This window comes from Cynocephalus volans, chromosome 2, assembly GCF_027409185.1.
Source record: "Cynocephalus volans isolate mCynVol1 chromosome 2, mCynVol1.pri, whole genome shotgun sequence".
NCBI lineage: Eukaryota > Metazoa > Chordata > Mammalia > Dermoptera > Cynocephalidae > Cynocephalus > Cynocephalus volans.
Window position 1 is genome coordinate 83,466,612 of NC_084461.1, and position 20,006 is coordinate 83,486,617.

Genomic DNA, 20,006 nt, shown 5'->3' on the forward strand with positions numbered 1-20,006 from the left:
ACAACTGCAAGATAACATCAGGGCAAGTCGAAGGACGAACCCCGCAACCTCTAGCCTCCCTCCGCCCCCTTCTGACCCACGGGAACCCAGCAGTCCTGGGGGGCCGGGAGGGTCACTGGTGAAGACCGGCGGTGGAAGGTGTTAGGTTTCAGACGGGGAGCCCGGGACAGCTACAGCGAGGGGCGCAGCCAGCAGCGGGCAGGAAGGGGAGGGCCCAGCGGGGCAAGGGGCAGCCTGGGCGCGGGCTTGGGGCTGGGTCGGAAAAGCTGCCTCACGGGCGCGCTCGCCTGCCCCTCGCTCCCTCCCTCCCTCCCTCCAGAGCTCCCCGCCCGGGCCTCCCTTGCAGTCTCGACTGCGCCTTCCCGGAGGCAGCGCCCGCCGCGGCCTAGCCATGTCCCAGCCGGGCCAGAAGCCCGCCGCCTCCCCGCGGCCCCGGCGCGCCGCGGCGGCCCACCACACCCAGGAGGTGAGTGGCGCTCCTGTCTGAGCAGCTGCGCTGGGCAATGGAGGGACCCGGGTCCCGGAGCTGCGGGCCGCTTTCCCTGGGCGTTGCCGGGCCTGCCCGGCCTGATCCTCCGTGCGCCCCTTCCTGGGCAGAGAAAGAGCTCGGGGCTCAGTGGAAGCGGCTGGGGATTCCCGGGCCTGGGTCAAGTGCGTTGGACTTAGCGCCGGCCAGCTACGGGGAGGGGAGCGGGTCGAGAAAAGTTGGCTGGTGAGACGTGGGTGAAATGAGGATGGGGATGAAGGGGGAATGAAGTTCATTCAGGACCCCCAGAATGAGGGGGGTCTTTCACTGGACAGCGGAATCCTGTCATCGTATAAAGTCCGGGCCGCAGGGCGTGGCTGCCTGGAGAAATGACACCTCTTCCCTGACAAGCCCGGAGCCAAACCAGGCGGGACGGGGCCGGGACGGTGGGGGCGGGGCCTGCTTCGGGCCCCACCTCCAAATGCCTTCCCACCTGGCAGCTGCGGGACGTCAGAGCCCAGTGCCAGCCGGGTGGGCTAGGAAGAGTGTGAATTCGGCGCTTCCAGCGCAGCACCCCGCGCCCTCGCCGGATCCTCCGCCGAGGGGATCGGAGCAAGCCGGTTGTCGCCATGGCGTTCGCAAGCTGGTGGTACAAGACGGTAAATGGGAGCGGTCGTGCCTGGGCAGGACCGGGAAGGGAGTGTGCTTACTTTGCTCTTCTGACCGTGTGGACGAACTTTTGTCCGAGGATTGGCTGGGAGGGGTGGGGACCGGGTGCGACCTCGTCTCAGACCTTCAGGTTAGGCTCCCAGTGAGGCCGAGGACTCACCCTCCTGTGGTATGTGCGAGCGCGCCCGGGCGCGCGCGTCCGTGAGAGCAGATGCAGCAGGCTCAGCCCGCGATCTCAAGTGGAACAGGGACTGTTCCTGGAGGAATTCCGTCCCTGGAGGAGGATACCTCGGTGAACTCGGACGCAGCTCGCAGGAGCTCAGGTCTAGGGTTTGTTTTTAAACCCTAAGTAAAGCTTAAAACTTTATAAGAAGGTTGTTGGACATACCTTCTCCAACGCAAAGGAGGAGAGGCAGCCGGGGTGGGGGCCAAGGAGAAAACCTGAAACACTAAGAAACAGGAGCAATTGAGATCAAGACCATTGTGTATGCGTGTGTGTGTGCGTGTCGGTGTGTGTGGGGGGCGGGGAGGAGAGATGCTGTGTACTTTGGGTGAGGGACAGATACGTTCAATTTGTTGAGTGCATCTGCCCTACCAGTCAGGTTTTAGATCCTGGCAAGCTCGCACTTCTAATGTTTTGGAACCAGGAAGCATGATTTAACATCAGACTGCTTTCCAAAAAAAAAAAAAAAAAAAAAAAACCCACAAAAGTTTTGTTCACAGAGAGATCCAAAACATTTATGTCCCATTGCTTTATGATGAGAATTTCAAAAAATTAGGTATACCTCTCTCTCTCTGCATGTGGTATTGGGAAAAACAAAGATGTTGTAATTAGACAGTCTTTGGAACTAGAAACCTTATGCTGGAATCAGGAAACTGTTACTTATCAGCCGAGGGACATTTATTGAGCATCTACCATGTGCCAGAAAATGTACTAGCCTCCGAGTACACAGTGGAGAACAGCAACGAATACTTCTTCCCACATGGCAGCGGGTCAACCTTTTTGAACCTGTCTCCACATCTGTAAAATAGGAGTGATATGCACTACATAAAAATTAATGAGGACTAATTAGATTCATAAATCAAGATGCCATATAAAATATTCTTTTAATGATTGGGAATTCTGATTTGAGATATTTCTTCATAAGTGTTTTCCATTACATTTTCTAGGCTTTTTAAATGAAGCATTTTATTGATGTGCTAAGAACCAAAGTTTGCTTTGAACCATTATTGTCCTTAGGTTCTTATCAAAATGCACCATGTGAATTACCTGCAAATATGGATGTTAGTGGTTCAGAGTTGACATCAGATTTTTCCTTCCAAACCCATGATTCCCTAAAGGAAATTATTCTGAGCTACTTGGATGAAACAGTTTAGGCATAGTCCTGTTTATGTTATGTTTAGGCATAGTCTGTCATTTTTTGCTAAAACCTCTCTTAAAATCCAATTTTGGAACTATTAGAAAAACTTTTTGCTAGTAGGAGCCTTCTAGAATCAGCAACATGTCTGTGATCAAGCTTTAATTTTTTAATGTTTTTAGGTTACTTTTTTATTATCACATTAATTGTTACAAATCATACTTATTCTTATCCAATCCCCCCACCCCCCCGCTCTAATAACCATAGATTTGTTCTCTCCATCTGTTAGATTAACTGTTCCTCTGTTGGTTTGTTGCCTAGATGATCTGTCCAGTATTGAGACAGGTGTGATCAAGTCCTCCTATTTTATTGTAAATCAGAAGTTTCTTCAATTATTCTGGAGTGTGCTTTGTGGAGAGAGAGGATCTCTTCTTCTTCTTTTTTTTTTTTGGTTTCCACTGGTGCCTCAATGCTGTTGAGAGTCTGACGTGCTATGGCTGTGACTGCTGCTATAGACACTAGCCGCTTTTGTGGCAGCCATGGCATTTGCGGTGGCTATGCTGGCCTACCTGCATGGATGGTGTTTTGGGTGTGCTCTTTACCTAGTTGCGGCTGGGTTCCGCTTCCCCCAGCTCCATACCTTAGTCTAAGATGTTGTTGAGGAGCAGTTGTGGAGGGAGAGGGGAGGGGAAGATGGAGGGAAATAGGGTGGGGGGACAAGGAAGAAGGGGCTGTGTGATTGAGGTCCATGGCACTCCCCTCATTTTGGCAGGGGAGACCAGGGGCCTTTCAGCAGCGGATTGGTTGTTGCTGCTGGATGCAAATGTCAGGTGGGTGTGGCTGAAGCCCTCAGCCCCCCACTGCCCCAGCTCAGGAGCCCCAGGTGCTTCCTGCGTCTCAAGCTTTAATTTTTTCCGTATGAATGCTGTCCAGTAGAAATATAGCATGAGCCACCTATGTAATCTTAAATTTCCTACTAACCACATTAACAAACGCAAAAAGAAACAGGTGATCTTAATGCTAATAATGTATTTTATTTAACACACTATATCCCAGATATTATTTCAAAATTTAATCGATGTACAACCATTGAGATATTTTACATTCTCTTTTTCATATTAATTCTCCAAAATCCAATGTGTATTTTACACTTATGGAACATCTCAGTTCGCACTTGTCACATTGCAAGTGTTTAATAGCCACAAGTGGCTAGTGGCTATAGTGTTGGACAGTACAGCTCTAAACTTCCTGTTATTTATTTTGGTGGTGGGAGAGTAATCATAGACCATTTTGAGAATCAAATGGAAATTATGGACTGTTTCCCACAACAAAATACATACATACACAAATACAATTTCCCATAAAGTTTCAGGGACTTCAGAGATTTCCCAAAAGTCCACCCATAAGTCCTCCAAAGGTCCATATGGCCAGTTTATAACATATATACATATAAAATACAATATATGCAGTATATTAGACCCATGGATCCAGCATGTGTTCATATTGTATATATTGTATATATTGTATATGCACATATTTATATAAGTAATACATGTGTATAATATAGATAAATTAATATAGATTTATGTATGTATGTGTATGTCTATAAGCATAGACATATACACACATCTGAGAATACTTATGGCACATCTTACAATTAAAATATCTTCAGTGGAATCCTTTAGATAATGAAAAAGGTTGTGAATGATCTAACTTTCAAAATTTAAGCAGAATAAAATAAAATAATTAAAAGGTGTATCTAAGATATGTTTGTTTAAGAGCATGACACCTATAAAGCTAGTCTGTGAAACATTACAATGTATATTTCCACATTTCCATCAATATTATTGGTTTTATCTTCTGAAGAATTGTGTGGTTGTAGTAAAACACACAGACACAAAACTTTGAAAAGCTAGATTTGAAGAACACCTGATGATCATTGTAATGACCAAGCATGAAGAATAAATTTAGGTTACCCCAGTAATCACATTCCTGAGTCATAAATTGATTCTATTAGGCCATGTTAATTAAAGGTTTTCTTAGCCTAATTAGACCCATGGGCCCAGTGGCAGCATGATCAAGGAGCTCAGTCTTTTGAGACGCCAGCCTGGGAAGAGTGTCGCAAGTCTTCTATGTCAGGACAGACTATTTGGCTGTACTGAATTTTAGGAGTAAGGAAGGCAAAATTGTGGGGTCTGCAAAAAGGGCACAGGCTTTAGGACAGTGGAATGCAGAGGTCAAATACAACTTACTTCTCTTGGCCAGCAATCCCTGAATTAGTTTGCTTCATCTGATATTGTTCTTTAATCAGTTTAAACACTTCCCAGAAAGTTAATTATATTCTACAAGTGCTTTTTAAAGAATGATGTTCCCATCCCTCTGGGGGTGGGAACAGTGGGTGGTCATCTGAGATTCCAAGGTGGATAGATGGGTAATTAGTTCTGAGTAGGTTTCCTCAGCAGATACAAGACTATTGTAAGCAGACCATGTTTTGTTTTTTTCTTGAGTTATTTTTAAGATGGAAATCCTGTTAGTGGGATACTAACATTCTGTTCTTCAAGTTGTCTGATTTTCTCTTCATTGAAACCTAACCAGAAAGCTTTACGGCTACCATAAAGGAGCAAATGTATTTCAAATGTCTTCCAGTTAAGAAAAGTGCAAAAACTACTCCATCCAATGACCACTATTTATGTAAGTTATCTCCTTAGATGGGAGAGTCAGTTAACTCCAGAGGAAAAAGGGTCTATAGTTAGTTTCCTGAAAATGTATGGAATTCATTCTGACTATAAAATCTCATGGAACACAAGAGTGAATTGGTAAAGATCAAAGGTGTTCACAGTTGTTTACTGTCCAGCTACTATGCGTCAGGTTCCATGCAGAAAGCTGTGGACATAATAATTGGTGGGTGGTTCATGCCTGGCCTTCTCTTGCATTTCTTATAGACAAAACTATATCATAATGACTGCTGAAATGACAACAAAGTAACTATTTAAATTCTTATGACATCTCCTTTGACTGAGAGAAAATTCAAAAAGCCTCAGTGCGGGTGGATCCCACAAGCTAATCCATGACAGTTAAGAAATCAATGCTACTCCTGAAAACTAGACAAAAATAGTGTGTGCCTTTACAGTTTCATCTTGGAATATCCACTGGAATCTTAAAATGTTAGCAGAAAACACACTTGGGGCTCAATGAAACAGGAATTTTAGAATTATAGCTATGCAGTTAATCCTTAATACACATGCTGTATCTTTTATAAGAGAATTGCAAAGAAAGTTATTCATATAATTTGATTATAAATATATTTAGAGGAGTAGAAGGATATCATGTATTGAAAGCTAGACCTTTCATTTTCTTAGTTTCTATAATAATCGTCTTCCCTACAACACCTAGCTTAAAGTAGGCACACACTGATTTTTTTTTTTTTATAAATAAACCCTGCCTCTCGCACTAGCCTTCTCTATGAGTTTGGAATTTTCAGTATTAAAACTAAGTAAAATAGCTAGGGTTTTGCCTTCGTCTCACTCTAGGGAGACAGATATTCTTGAGATAAGGGGATTCCACATTTTTCAAAACTTTTTAGTAGAAGCGTTTTTACATTTACATAGAAGAAGAAAGAATATAATGAGCACCCCAAACACCAATCAGCTGGCATCAGTAATCCACAATGCACCAATCTTGTTTATCTATCCAATTCCCACACCTGTCAATACACACACACACACACACACACACACACACACACACACACACACACACACACACACACACACACACACACACACACGAATTTTAAATTTAAGTATCATTCCAGTAACCAACTTGCTGTAGATCGTTGGGAAAATGAATTCTCTATTCCTGTGTAGTTTATTTTCTTAGGTATAATTTGGAAATGTGAGACAAATATAATAAAGTCATGAGATAGACAAAGTACTAAGTAAAAACTTATCAGGTGAACCTGGCTCCTTTGTATTTCAGGGAAAATGAAAAACTAAATTCTTCTACTCTAATGTTTATAGCCTTAGAAAATGAAACCTTCAAATCCTTGCTTATTTCTCCCATTCATTTCACTGTCTCATAATTCGCCATAATAGACTGATGCCAGGGGGAAAAAAAGAGAGTGGAATAACTTTGATTGTATTCTTCCAATGAACTAGACAATGGGCCACATTCCTCATTAACATCGGCTCTTTTCATAAATACACCAGCCCCTGGGATAGGTACTCTGTTTTTACTAGGAGAAACTGAAAGGTTAAATTATTTGTCCAAGATCACATAGCATTGCAAATCCATGCTCTTTCTGTCCTATCAGAGTTTATCACAGTCAACTAAGAGACAGAAATGACTCTGAGTGTTTAAAACAAAAGGAATGTAGGGAGTTGGTTACCCAGGTAACAGGAAAGGCTGGGAAGCCAGCCCGTGAGGGTTAAGCGACCCAGAGATTAGAAATTGCAGGGGGCTGCTACCATCCCTAGGCTGGAGGGACAGAGGAGGAGGGTCACCCTGTGGAAGCTGGAGCCACAGCTGGCCTGGCCTGCAGGAGATGCTACTGGAGAGGCCCCCAGAGACAGAGGGAAGAGGAGAAATAGCACCCACCCCACCTCCAGTCTCCTGCCAGTGCCTCCCATTGGCCAGACCCAGCTTGAGGCCATCCATCAAGAGAAATGCAGCTTGCACAGATCCCCTGCAATACCAACAGAGCAGGAATAGGGCAAAAAATCCACCGGTAGGTGACAGGCTCCAGATCTGCACCCAGGGAGAGTGTTTTGAAGCAAAACCAGCTTTCCACCTTGGTCCTTCTGCTTGTTAGCTGAACAGTCTTGTTTTAGCAAGTAGAATATATACAAGGATAGAGTTTAAGAGATTTTGCAGGGTATACCAATTTGTACTTTGTCTCAATTTTTCAAACTATTTTCTCAGCCTCTTTCTCTAGTTTGCGGATCTGAAAAGAGTAAAATAATTCTCAGGGAATGCTCAGAGCTTTGTGGAAATGCAGTCATTCAATCAGATATTATTTGACACAGTCCTACCACACAACTGAAAAAAACCAAATACGAGGGGTCTTCAAAAACTTTGTGGAAAGATTTGTATTATCTCTTAATTCTATTTTTCCATGAACTTTTTGAAGTACATATAATTTACCATGTGGATGGGAAGGCAAGATATACATTTATGTAGTAATCAGTAAGCAAAAAAGTATACAATAAAGTGCTAATTTGTTTGCTTTACTGAGAAAATGGAGACTAATATGCAGATATGAAGATATGATGTCATTAATAAGGCAAGGCCCAGAATTAGACAGCAAACGCTGGTGTGGATATAGGGCACTGTGCTCCTTCACTGAGCTCAGGGTTTACCCGGGATGCGCCCAGAGCTGCACCAGCCTGCCTGACCCTGGGAACCTCCCCCTGGGTGCCCACTCAGTGGGTGGTTTGAGCAGCAGAAACTTCCACTTCCTGCTGTGGAGCCCACAAATCTCTCCTCCAAACCAGTGGTTCCCAGTCCTGGCTGCATATTAGAATCTGCTGGCGAATTTTAGAAAAATATATCCATGCCCAAGCCCCACTCTATTCACATTAAATCTATATCCCTGTGCTCTGGCAGGGGTGTATCCAAAAGCCCCCCCAGGTGCTGGTGACATAAGCTGAAGGATGGACCTCACTGCTAACCTGAAGGCTTTCTGATCCACGGGAGGGCCCTGGAACTGCCTGCACTAGGAAAGTCCAGAGAGCACCAAGATAACCTTTTACTGCTTCACGATTTTGCTACAGTTGCCCCTTGACAGGCTAATATCGATGTCTATGGCCTTGTCTCCAAGTTGAAGAAGAAAATTTTCAAGTTTTCAAATAACCTTTACTGTTTTCTTCAGCAACTTTACTCAGCTGTAACTCACAATTCATATCATTCACCCATTCAAGCATACAATACAATATTTTTTAGTATATTCACAGGATGGTGCAACCATCACCACAATTTTATCTTAGAATGTTTCTGTCTCCCCCTAGAAGAAACCCTATACCTTTAAAATAAAAAAAAAAAATAAAGCATTTCAGAAGCACATTGTCATCTGGCATTCTTTTCAAGCTGCACTTAGACTGTCAGAGGCTGTTTTTCTGTCTTCTTTCTCCTGTTATATGTGTAGAAGTTTGTTTTATCCTATTTGGTGTGACACATTACCATACCTGTGTATCTGTGTATATCTGGGTAAAAATAGGGAGGGTGCCCAAATGCCCCAAAGCCAAGGCCTCGCACTAGCAGAAGTCTGTAGCTGGGTGAGAGCTCAGGCTCCAAGCCTATTGCTCTTTGCTCTTATTGTTATCCTCACAGGTTTATGGGTTCTCTGTGGCCTCATATGAATGAATGCTGCCTCCTAGGATGAGGACAAAGGACAGCATGACTTGCTAAATATGTGATGATACCTGGGGTGAAACAGTTTGGAAAATTATTTCCTCTTGTGGGAAGACAGGAAAGCCCTTTATCTGACTTTTTCCCTGCCTTATCTCCTGTAGCACAAACCACCTGTATTCTTCATCTTAGCCCTCATGGAGTTTCCTGTCATCTGAGGCCTTACTTCTCCCAGTGAAGTTCTTTACTGCTTTGGGGCTGGCATTCTGTCCTGCTTTTGCTGTCTGTGGCCTCCTCTCCAGCTAATACAGGATGGAATTCATAAGTACTGTGTGTTTGACTAATTTTATAAAACAAACCAGTTTCAGAATAAGAAGGGTTTTTGTTTTGTTTTGTTTGTTTTTGTTGCTTTTTGTTAGTTTTTTTGTTTGTATGTTTTGTTTTCATTTTAGGGCACTGCATTGCTCTAAAGACTTTCTTGATGAGAATCACAGATCCCAGCTAGCTTTTAACTTGATCTAGAAAAGCCTAGTCTCTGGCCCACATACTATAATCCTGACTGGTCTGACCAAGGAGGACATCACCTTTCAGATCCTCAGTTTGCTTATCCATAAAACAAGGTGACAGTGTACGTCCTGTGGAGTTGCTCTGGGGAGCCAAGGAGACCATGTGGGGAAATGCCTAGCCCTGGGCATAGCACAGAGTAGGTACTTAGGAGGTGTTAGCTGCCTTTCCCTCATATAGGATTCATTAGTTTTGTGTTCAGTTCTCTTTCATGAGCTATCACTCCTTCTCTGCTCCATGCTCTTCTCACCTCACCCTACCCCACTGGGTACATGTAGCCAGGTTTAGCAAACTTTTCTATCTTTGCTCTTAGGAAGACTCACTGTAGGTTCTTGAGCTGGATTGAATTTGACATATATCATTCCCAAGTATTTCATTCCACCCAGTCAATTATATGAAAAATGCTCAATTATTCCATGAATTAAAAAATCAGACATTTTGAATCTCTCTCCCTGAAAAGGTATAACTGGTTTTTACATCATTAGTGGACTGCTGAATATTGAATAAGCCCCAAGAAATGAACGGGGCAATGGTTAATTTATAAAGTTGCTAATTACTAGAAATTGAATGGTATTAGGGAATTCTTCTTAATTTCCTAGGGTGATAACGGTGTTAGGTTTATATGGGGAAATGTACTCAATTTAAGGAGATACATGGTGAAATGTTTAGGGTTAAAGTTTCAGGATGTCTGCAATTAACTTTCAAATACAGGTATATGTAGATCTCTCCTTCTCTCTCTGTATATGCAAACATGGCAAAATACAGCAACAATAGTTGTTGAGTCTAAGCGGTGGAATGATGGACACTCTTTGTATTATTCTTTCACTTTTTCTGAATGTTTTTCTGAAAAAAATTTATAATCAAAAGCTAGGTTAAAAAACATGAAAAATGTAATTCATGAAGTTCTAAAAAAAGTTTGCATTTGAGTATGTAATTTTTATTTATATCATTATACTTTTGTGTATTGTAAAAAAGCTTTCTATTAAGAGCAAATATTTCTTTAGAAATCACAAAATACCAAGACTTACAATATATAATTTTTAAATTGTCATTATAACTCAACATTTTAAAATCATTCATTATGTATATTCCTCCCAACCTATTGTTTGGAACCTTCATAATTTTGAGGGATTTTGAGCATTTCAATGGAAACAACTGATGATGTTGCTTAATGTTGAGTGCTATAATTTTGAAGCACCACCAGGAAACAATTCTTACAAATTTTGTAAAAGAAATTTTCCATATACCTATATCTTAAGGAAGAAAAGGCTGTATACACATTTAGTGTGGGATAATAAATCATGATATGTATTTGCCACATGAAGAGGCAGCAGACTGGAACTGGGTGGAGAGCATGGAAACTTGCAAGAGCAAAAACAACAACAAAAAAGGCAAGAACAAGTTGCCTTTTTATCTTTTTTTTTTTTTTTTTTTCCGTGACCGGCACTCAGCCAGTGAATGCACCGGCCATTTCTATATAGGATCCGAACCGCGGCGGAAGCGTCGCTGTGCTCCCAGCGCCTCACTCTCCCGAGTGCGCCACGAGCTCGGCGGAACAAGTTGCCTTTTTAACTTTTTGCATTTGTAAAATGGAATAACAATACCTCACGAGAAGTCATGAGGCACTCAAAACAGGAAACACTGGTGTAATACTTAGTAAAAGATATTGTTGCTGTTATTTATTTTATCTAATCTGAACAAAATATGGAATTGCAGATAATAAATGAATGTGATTTCATGGTTCTAAAATGATCAGCTCTGGAAGTAGACAGATTTGGTAAACCTCTTTCTTTGTAGATCTGTCGTTATCAAATACTATCTCCAAATGTTGAATAATTTTTTTAGAGATATTAAAAAAAAACTTTAGGCAAATAAATTTAGCAGAGTTTATCTGAACAAAGATGGTTTATTAATTGGGCAGCACTTAAACTTGGGAGAGGTTCAGAGATCTCTGCTCCAGCAGCATGAGCAGCAAGCTTTTATAGGCTGAATGTGGATGTAAAGAAATTACTTGACTGTTACAGCTAGGTGTTTGCCTTAATTTGGTATGGTCTGATGGGAGGTTCCTAGTTATAGGACCAATCAGCTGGTTGGCTGTTTGTTATTGTTTGAGGATCATTTGTTTTGTTTTGTTTTGCTTAATTCTAAATCAGTTACAAGAAATGCCTCCAAGTTAAGTTCCAATTTGCTTATGTAAGGGTTCTAAATACAGCAACAACCTCAGGCTAATGGCTTTCTTATTTGCTTTAAAAGAGATAATGTTTTCCCGCCACTCTGGCCTTTACAGATCTTTTGCTCACTACTTATTCTAATATTTATCGATTACCATCCAGCACTGATAGATATGTGGGCTTTAAAATGGTTCCTTTTTTCCCCCAAGATTCACTAATCACTCAATACTGATTGCCGTTAAATATGGACAAACAAAACCTTGGCTAGGACATACAAGAAAGCAAGCCCTGTAGGGGATTTCATTCACCAAGCTATTGAAAGCCTGGCTGCTTTTTGGTGGATTCCAGTCTCCAATGGATCTCCAATCCATGAGACTGTTTCTTCCTGGGAAGAATTATACATTCATAAAAGTGATGTATTGCTAGTTGTTCATACAAAGAACTATTAAGGAAAGATTTCAGCCACATGTTCTGGCATTCCTTGGCCGTTTTTTAGTAGCATACCCGTTGATATGATTAAAGGGAATATTAACTAATTCTATTTAGCATGGTATAGTGGCAAACAATCAATTCTAAGGTAGAAAACGTACTTTGTGAACTTTTTCCTTTTACTAGTTACATGTTCTTGTGAGAAACACCAAGTAACTATTATTCTTAATTTTCTGATTCTTAAAACTGCATGAGCCTCTTTTTTTGTAACAAATAAGAATGTATATGAAAGTGCCTTGTAAATAATAATGATATGAATTATTACTATTACTATTACTGCTATTATCTCTCTTCTTAATTCAAATAATTTCATTGACCTACGTATCCAGGTTGTGATTCTGCTCTAGGGAACATAATAGTATTTTATATTTTGGCTTAACCTAGGATGACTGGCATTAAATCCAATGATGAGCTTTTATTTTCTCATATTTGGTTCCCATTTCCCATTTTCTTACACATCCCACAGTGTGTAAGAAATGAAATATTTCTTTGTACCCCTATTTAAGGACTTTTTAAAATTTCTCAAAAAAAAAAAAAATTCAGCAAACTTATGGCTTATTTTATCTTTCACCCAGACAAATGAGCATGTAATCTACTTGAAGCTTTTATGCACCATGTAAAGATACTTGCATTCATCCCCAGAGTCATATTAAGAAAAATAATTCTGCTTTTAGATGTAATAAAATCCTAAAGCCATAATAAATAGGAGAAATTGTAGGTGTGGTCTTTCCCCTTTAAGTTTTACCTTTCTGCCTTGGTGAATACTCAGATGAAAGAACTATAGGGAATTCCCAAGCTGTTGGAAAGTGATGGGTGACTTGGAAGTCTGTGGAGGACCCTTGAGTCCATACTGAATAGAGGCTTTTAAGTATGGCTTCAGACACAACATGGTCCTTAGAGATCTCATCTTCATGATGAATCAGATGTCTCCCATTCTAGCAATCTGGGCTTTAAAATCCCATGAGGCATTTTGGAGGAGACGACATGCCGCCTTGGCATCCCCATCAGCTCTGCATCTGGTTAATTACAGACTGACTTTCTGGATCCCAAATGAATGTCTGTAGCATCCCTTGATTTTTGAAAGCCACCTACATTGACGCAGAATTTCTCAGGAGACTGATTAGAGGGGTCCTCGTTTTAAAGTTTATGAATTTAGCCTTTTGAGATTAACGTCACTATTATATTATATTATTTCCCTTTATTAAACATTATCTTTTTGAAATATTTTACAGCATGTCAATGAAAAAACCAGTGGATCACCTTCCAAACCAGGAGAAAAGAAAGGATCAGATGAGGTAAGTTCTGGGTTTTCATTTTCTCTTGCTTTTAAACTACGAATTTTGTCTTGAAACATTAAGTAATGATGTAGCAAAGAGCTCCTACTGAAATATTGGCAAATTTAGTTTTAACTAAAATTCAATTCAAGAACATAAGAGGAAATCATTAAGGATAAATAAAAAATAAAATGTTCCTGGGAAAGGAAGCTTTAGAAATAGTTTCCATTTAGAAATAGAGCTCAGGTTGTTTAGAGTGTTTCACTTATCGGAATTGGTGAATCTCAATTGTTTTGTTGGCAAACATGGCAGGCAGATGTAGAAGGGAATCGAAAGGCTGAGTGAAAAACGAAATCTTTTTTCATGAGAGGATGCCATGAAAGGAGGACAGTGATGACCTAGATTAACCAGTCATTCCAGTTTGCAAACAAAAGGAAGAGAGAACTATTTTTATTTTGCATCGATTCTATGGAAATACTAGAACCCCCACTTTGAGATGGATTTTTGTTGAGCCTGTGAATTTCTCCTTTCACTGAATGATGCACCATTATGTGCACTGTCAACACTGACCTGTTTCTCTATGAAAGGGTCATGTGAAAGTTCTGTCCTTCAAAAGGGTACTGGATTTGTCTCCCTTTAGCTGCTTTTTATTAAACATCAATAGATATATTCATTTTCATGCAGCAGAAATTGTGTCATTTCCAACTTGTACAAGTCATATAGCCAGGTCCTGAAAAATATATGGAAATGTAGAAAGCATAAAGTGATCATTTTATTTTTCTCTATATTATCGACATTAAACAGATGTTTATGAAAATTTAGTTCATCTTCCTGCTTATTCTCTGCAGTTTCAAAATATTCAATATGTAACAAAGCTGTTATGGCTAGAACCTGTTATGCATTCTGCACTAAAGTTTACTCATCAACTTTCTACCATTGTTTTCATTACCAATACCCATGAAAATATAATTTAGGTTATTATTTTACCAAGCATATTTGTAGTAAATTTTTTATACCAATGGAAGGCAAATATTTCTTTAAAAATAAAAAGCAAAAGTAAACATATATTAAGATTTTATGCTGTTTCTTGGTTAAATTATTAAAAGTAAATTTCCTTTTGAAAAAAAAAAATTTTTTCCCTTTTACTAGAATGAAAATCTACCTACATTTCATTCCTTTATCAACCTTACCCTTTAAATATATGCTCAGATAAGTTATCTACCAAATTAATTATTTAGGCAAATAGTGAATACTTCCTATTTGAAAACTATACTATTTCTTTATTCTCCAGACTAGGAAATGTTTTTGTATGCAATTCTCTATTAATATTAACCAAGATTAAACTACTTACGTAAAAAGGAAATCTTCTTTTCCAATACAGTCAAATGAATACTAAGCTAGTTCTTATATAGTCATTCTGGCCCATTATGTAATAAGTTGGAAGCTTAAATATTACATCTTGACCGTACAGGCATTATTGGTTTAGGCAACAACTACTAGCACAGAGTTAAGTCTTTTTATAATGTCAGGATTATAAAGCACCATATCTCCATATTTATAAAAGGCTTAAAAACACTGCTAAGAAGCCCTGTTACAAATGCCACCAGGGAAGAATTCGAGATTTTTATATCTGTAGAGGCAGATTGTACTTTGATTTTGAAGTTGAAAGGCTGATCATCTGCCACAAGAAGAGGAAGAATGGGTTTTTCTTCTCACTCTTGGCAATTCAAATAATTCTGACATTGTTTCATAACATCGCTAGGAAATTCGTATTTACAACTCCTGCCCTTCTGCCAGAGCCTGTGCATATTTGTCTGTTCTGCCCCATCCAGCAGAAGCGAAGAGGCAACAGAGGTTTTGCCCTGCTCACATGACTTGAATCATGGCTTTAGACAAAATGAATTTAACAAAGTTTATTTGAGCAAAGAACTATTCATGAATTGGGCAGCACTCACAACCAGAAGATGTTCAGAGAGCTTCACTCTCTCATTAAATTCTGCCCATATCTAGTTATTTTCCAGGGAGGACAAGCATGGGGGTGGGTGACTTGATAGTCAAGGTGTATTTCCAAAATAGTCTATCCTCAAAGGGTCTCTAATTTTTTATATCATGTGCAAATAAATTATTGGTGAGATATTGTGGCCCTGGAGAGAGTTCAAGGAAACTGTCCTACATTAGGCATTATTTTTGTCTTTATGCTGATGATTATAAAACTATGTACAATCTGGATTTGTTATCTGCCCTGCCTACCATACATGGTTGGTTACCATCCTTCTTCCTTCTCACTTCTCAAAATTACCAAAGACTTCCAAAAATGATTCTTTCTCTCAAATGTTTTCTTACCTCCTGCTCTGTTGAACAAGAAATGAGATCAAAAAGCTTAGTTTGGGTTTTGATAATTCATTTTCAAACTAGCACATACCCCTGAAGGTTAAATACCTTATTGTCCCCAAGCACATGCAGATATACTGGTTAGGCCTCTGAGGACAAAACAAGGCCTTTGAAATTTTGAGACAAAGTCAGTTTAAAAAACTGTGTTCTATTCTTAGGGGTACTTTTTGTCAGTTTTTTCTTCTCTATTACTCTGCTGCATTTCATTTAGAGGTACAAAAAAAAAAGGACACAGAGGAGGACTTTGGGAGGATATAACCAGGAGTAAAAATGATTAGGGTTAGCTGAGAACCACCATTATATTGCCATATATAAAAATATATGGGAATGAATGCAGCCATGTGAATTTCAGAGCTCTTTCTCCCTCACTTTTGTCAATAGTTCTTACTTTTTTTGGAACATGACATTTATAGAGACAGCCATTAAGTGATGCTAAGACATCTGCCCCAATTTTAATAGAATGCTGCAACTTAAATGTTATTCTTCATGTTACATTTGCAATATAAATGCTTTAGGATAGAGTAGGGTGAGAATTTATGTTTGTTTGTTTATTCCAGTCATTATGACTTTTTCAAGTCCTTCTCAGATGTAGAGGAATTACAAGACCAAAAGTTTCATGGACTAACAAGCCAAAAAGCTAGAGAGCAGGAAAACAAAAAATTAAAATTAAAAAAAAAAGAAAACTTTTAACATCAGCATCTTTGAATACAGTGAAACAAAGAAGTCTTTCCAAACCTGCAATCAAATCTATTTAGAGTATTCGACTGACACATCTGGCCATAGTGGGGGAGTGTGAGCATTTTAGCAACATATTTCAGTGAAGTCCTGGGGAATGGAATTTAAAGTATAAAATGGGCATGATCTCACAGAGCCAATTTTAAAACTTCAAATTTAATAATGGATATGTTTTTATGAGGAAGATACAAATAGAAGAGAATAGAAATTATACCTTAAAGGAAAAGATATTTGATACATTTTCCTTACCACAATAGCATTGGTGGCATTCTTTTCCACAGTATTTACCTTTCCTTGTTCTAAAATGAATTAATTAAGTATTAAATGACTCAAATTTTTTAAATTTTTCTTACACTTTTTTCTTTTAATGAGGTTAGTCTTTTTTTATCAGAAAAGTAATATGTATTTGTGAAAAGCAAACAATATCACCTAGAGTCTTATCACTTAGTTGTAACTACTGCTACAAAATTTTGTGTATATTCTTAATACGTTATGTATTCTCAATTATTATATATACTGATTTTAGTACTTTTTAATGATCATACAGCTAAAACACGGTCATTGAAAAAAAATTTAGGAAATACCAAAGAATTTAAAGAAAAAAAATGCCATTGTCTAGAATTCTAGCACCTACAGATGCCCACTATTTACATCTTGATGTATTTACCTACATGTTTTTTCTATGAATATATATTATGTTGAGTGAAGCATTGCATATCCCGGTTTTTAAGCAGAGACAACAAAGGAATATCATTAACAAGATATCATTAACTAGACTAAAAATGATAAATAATATGCTTGTGACAGATAAATCTTTTCCAATTATAAAAAGGGTCATCAGTACTGTGGTTATTAAATACATACAAAATGATTATTCAAGTACGTTGGCATTTAATCTGGTCATTATTTTGTGCTCTGCTTTTGAGGGGGGGGAAACTTACATCTTGTTCAAGAAGTCATTTGGGACGGTGTTCCCACCTGCAAGTGATTTAGCCGTCATTAGCAAACTTTAGAAGGGTACTGCAGCAAACGTTGTTTTAAGGGACTATGAGTCATAACAAGCACAAGCTCACATCCCAGTGGCAAGAAAGAGGCAAACCTGAAGAGCTGTTCCCAGGGCAGACCCACCTGGCATACTTGGAGATCCAGACGCTAGCGGCCAACACAGACTCCATCTGGGTGTCTGACTTGGGCGGCTAAACTAACTATGGGAAGGGAAGTTCCAAAATTCTTTTGAACTGTTTTCCAAAATTCATTTTTTAGTTCTAAATGTTTACTTGTTTCTTCATTGGCTACAATATTTTTTAAGATAGTTTTTTTCAGGGAGGGAGTATGGAGGGTGATTTTCTGAGTCTGTGTGACGCTAAGCATATTTTCCTGTTGCCTTCACATAAGAAAGTCAATTAGTACAAAATTGTACAACATTCTTGGGTAACAGCTCAGTTTCTTCGAAATTCTATATGTGTTACTTCATGATTTTCTGGCTTTTGGTGCTATAGAGAAGATGTCTGAGGCAGCCTAATTTTGATGTATTTTTAGGAAGCTTGTTTTTCTTGCCTTTGTTCTTGTAAGATTGTTTTCTTTTGTTCTTGAAAATTTTTTAAAAAGTGCCAGGATGTGCCTATATATATGTTTCTCTTTATGAATTTTTCTCAGAATGTCTGTTATTTAATTGTTTCTTTAATTATTGCTCTGATTTTAGTTTCTCTTGTTTCTTCTTAAACGTACATGTAATTCTGAGATTACACATTCATTCATCGTCTGCCTCAGTTTTGTCTTTTAGATATTTACATTTGCGTTCCAGGAGCGTTTTTAAAGTTTGTCCTCATATTTTTATTTCTAAATTCTCTCTTTGAAACTCACAATACAGGATTACATTTTTTGTTTGTTTGTTTTTGGTATTTGGTTTCTTTGTGGCCCTCTCTTATCTCCTTTCTCTCTCCTTTTGTCTCACTCTGTTATCGTCCCATTTCTATCTGTCGCTCTCCACTCCAGTTTCATGGACATAAGACCATCTTGTTTCCTATTAAGGTTGCATACTTTTTTCTAAATTTTCTCCTTGCAGTGTAGCATTTTATGAGATCTGTCTCTTTCAGCCTTCAGGACAATGATGCTCTGTAGTGTTTTTGCGAGACCAGATTTCTTTCTTTCTGTTTACTCATTTTGAGTAGAGCTCTGTGTATTCCTGGAGCTTGTCAGCAGTTGTGAGCATGTCATTCTTACCTCTGCTCTCTCTCTGGGCCATGCTGGTTGAATCTCTTCAGATCTATAGTTGTTTGGCAGGTAGATGTGCACACTCCTGGTAAAATCCCCACTGTCTAATGGACTTTCATTCAGTACACAACACCATCTGTATGAAATGAAATGCAGAGAAGAGCTTCACTCCTTAGCATGTACTGCTAATAGGGCTTTTCTCACCTCTGCCCCCAAGAAGACCCCTTATGACAACTGCTTGCCCAACAACTACTCCAGAGTGCCACTGCCACATCCTGCCCACTCCACTGAATCCACCCCAATTTCTGCTTAGTAAGTTTCCAGGATTTGTAATCTTTGACTTGGTTTTAGAAAGAGGTGCTAATGGGGAATAAAGGTACGTTGCCTCATAAGGAGGACTCCCACCACAGGGGTGTGACCACTAGGTTTTCCAGATGGTTGCATTTCTCTATGGTGTGTGAGCATTCAGAAGAGAGAAAGTGACTTTTAGGTTTATAGGCTTGCTCTGTTTCCAACTCCATGACACAAGTTGTTCACCAATTGTGCTTTTCAATATAGTTTGATTAGAGATTCTGCCTAGATTTTGGTACTTGGTTGACTTTATTTAGTGTTTAGTAAAGTTCTGTCCTCTTCTGCAATGAGAAAATAGAAACTGCTAGAGAGAATATTTTATACCAGGAAATCTTTGAGTTGTCTCCTAATGACAGTGCTTAGCTTCTTGAATTGTTTCCTCTACTCTGTTTTTCTGGGGTTAACCTGTGAAATGGCTTTTCATTTTGGACTCTGTTCTATCAGTTGTGTGTAATTCTGCATGAGTTTCAACAGAGGGGCTTGAGGTTTACAAGTCTGAAGAAAATAATTATGGGCATTCCATGTCTCTTCTTTTCTGGAATTTTTCTGGTACACTTGCCTTCTTTTATGTGTAAGTCAACATGAAATAATTTAGGTCTCTGCTTGTCTGCCTGTGAGTGAAACTTGTTTACATAGATGTTAAAATTACTTTCTTATGTGGAGATTATCAGATAGGTCCTCTTGAGTGGTGCATGAATTTAAGTTCAAAATCTGCAATTAAAGCACCAGGCTTTATGTATACATTAAGACAGTTGATTTATCCTAAGACACATATTCAGGTTGAATTCTGAGAGAAGTTCAGAAAATTTGCAGATTTCAGAACAAAATCTCTGTCACTCTGAGACCACAGTCAGAGCTTCTTGCTTTCTCACCTGCTGTGGAAGCTTTGAAGAGCCACACTCATGACCCAGTTAACCTGCCATGGGTCTGTGATGTCCGTGGAGGCAGCACATTATACTTGCTGAGTGTGGGCTTTGGA

At 39.3% G+C, this 20,006-nt stretch overlaps 1 protein-coding gene across 6 annotated transcripts in view; it reads left to right on the top strand.

The window, feature by feature from the left end:
- Window positions 1–209: 209 nt before the first annotated feature.
- The window catches only part of CAST (calpastatin), a 112,048-nt gene continuing 92,251 nt past the window's right edge, over window positions 210–20,006 (top strand). For 3 of the 6 annotated variants that reach the window (XM_063087027.1, XM_063087032.1, XM_063087028.1), the window contains exons 1-2: window positions 211–466; window positions 13,295–13,357. In XM_063087027.1, coding sequence (XP_062943097.1) covers window positions 392–466; window positions 13,295–13,357 — 138 coding nt within the window. In that variant the 5' untranslated portion in view covers window positions 211–391. Of the gene's footprint in view, window positions 467–998; window positions 1,126–13,294; window positions 13,358–20,006 lie in introns of those variants that run through there. The other 3 variants (XM_063087029.1, XM_063087030.1, XM_063087031.1) reach the window with 2 other exon arrangements.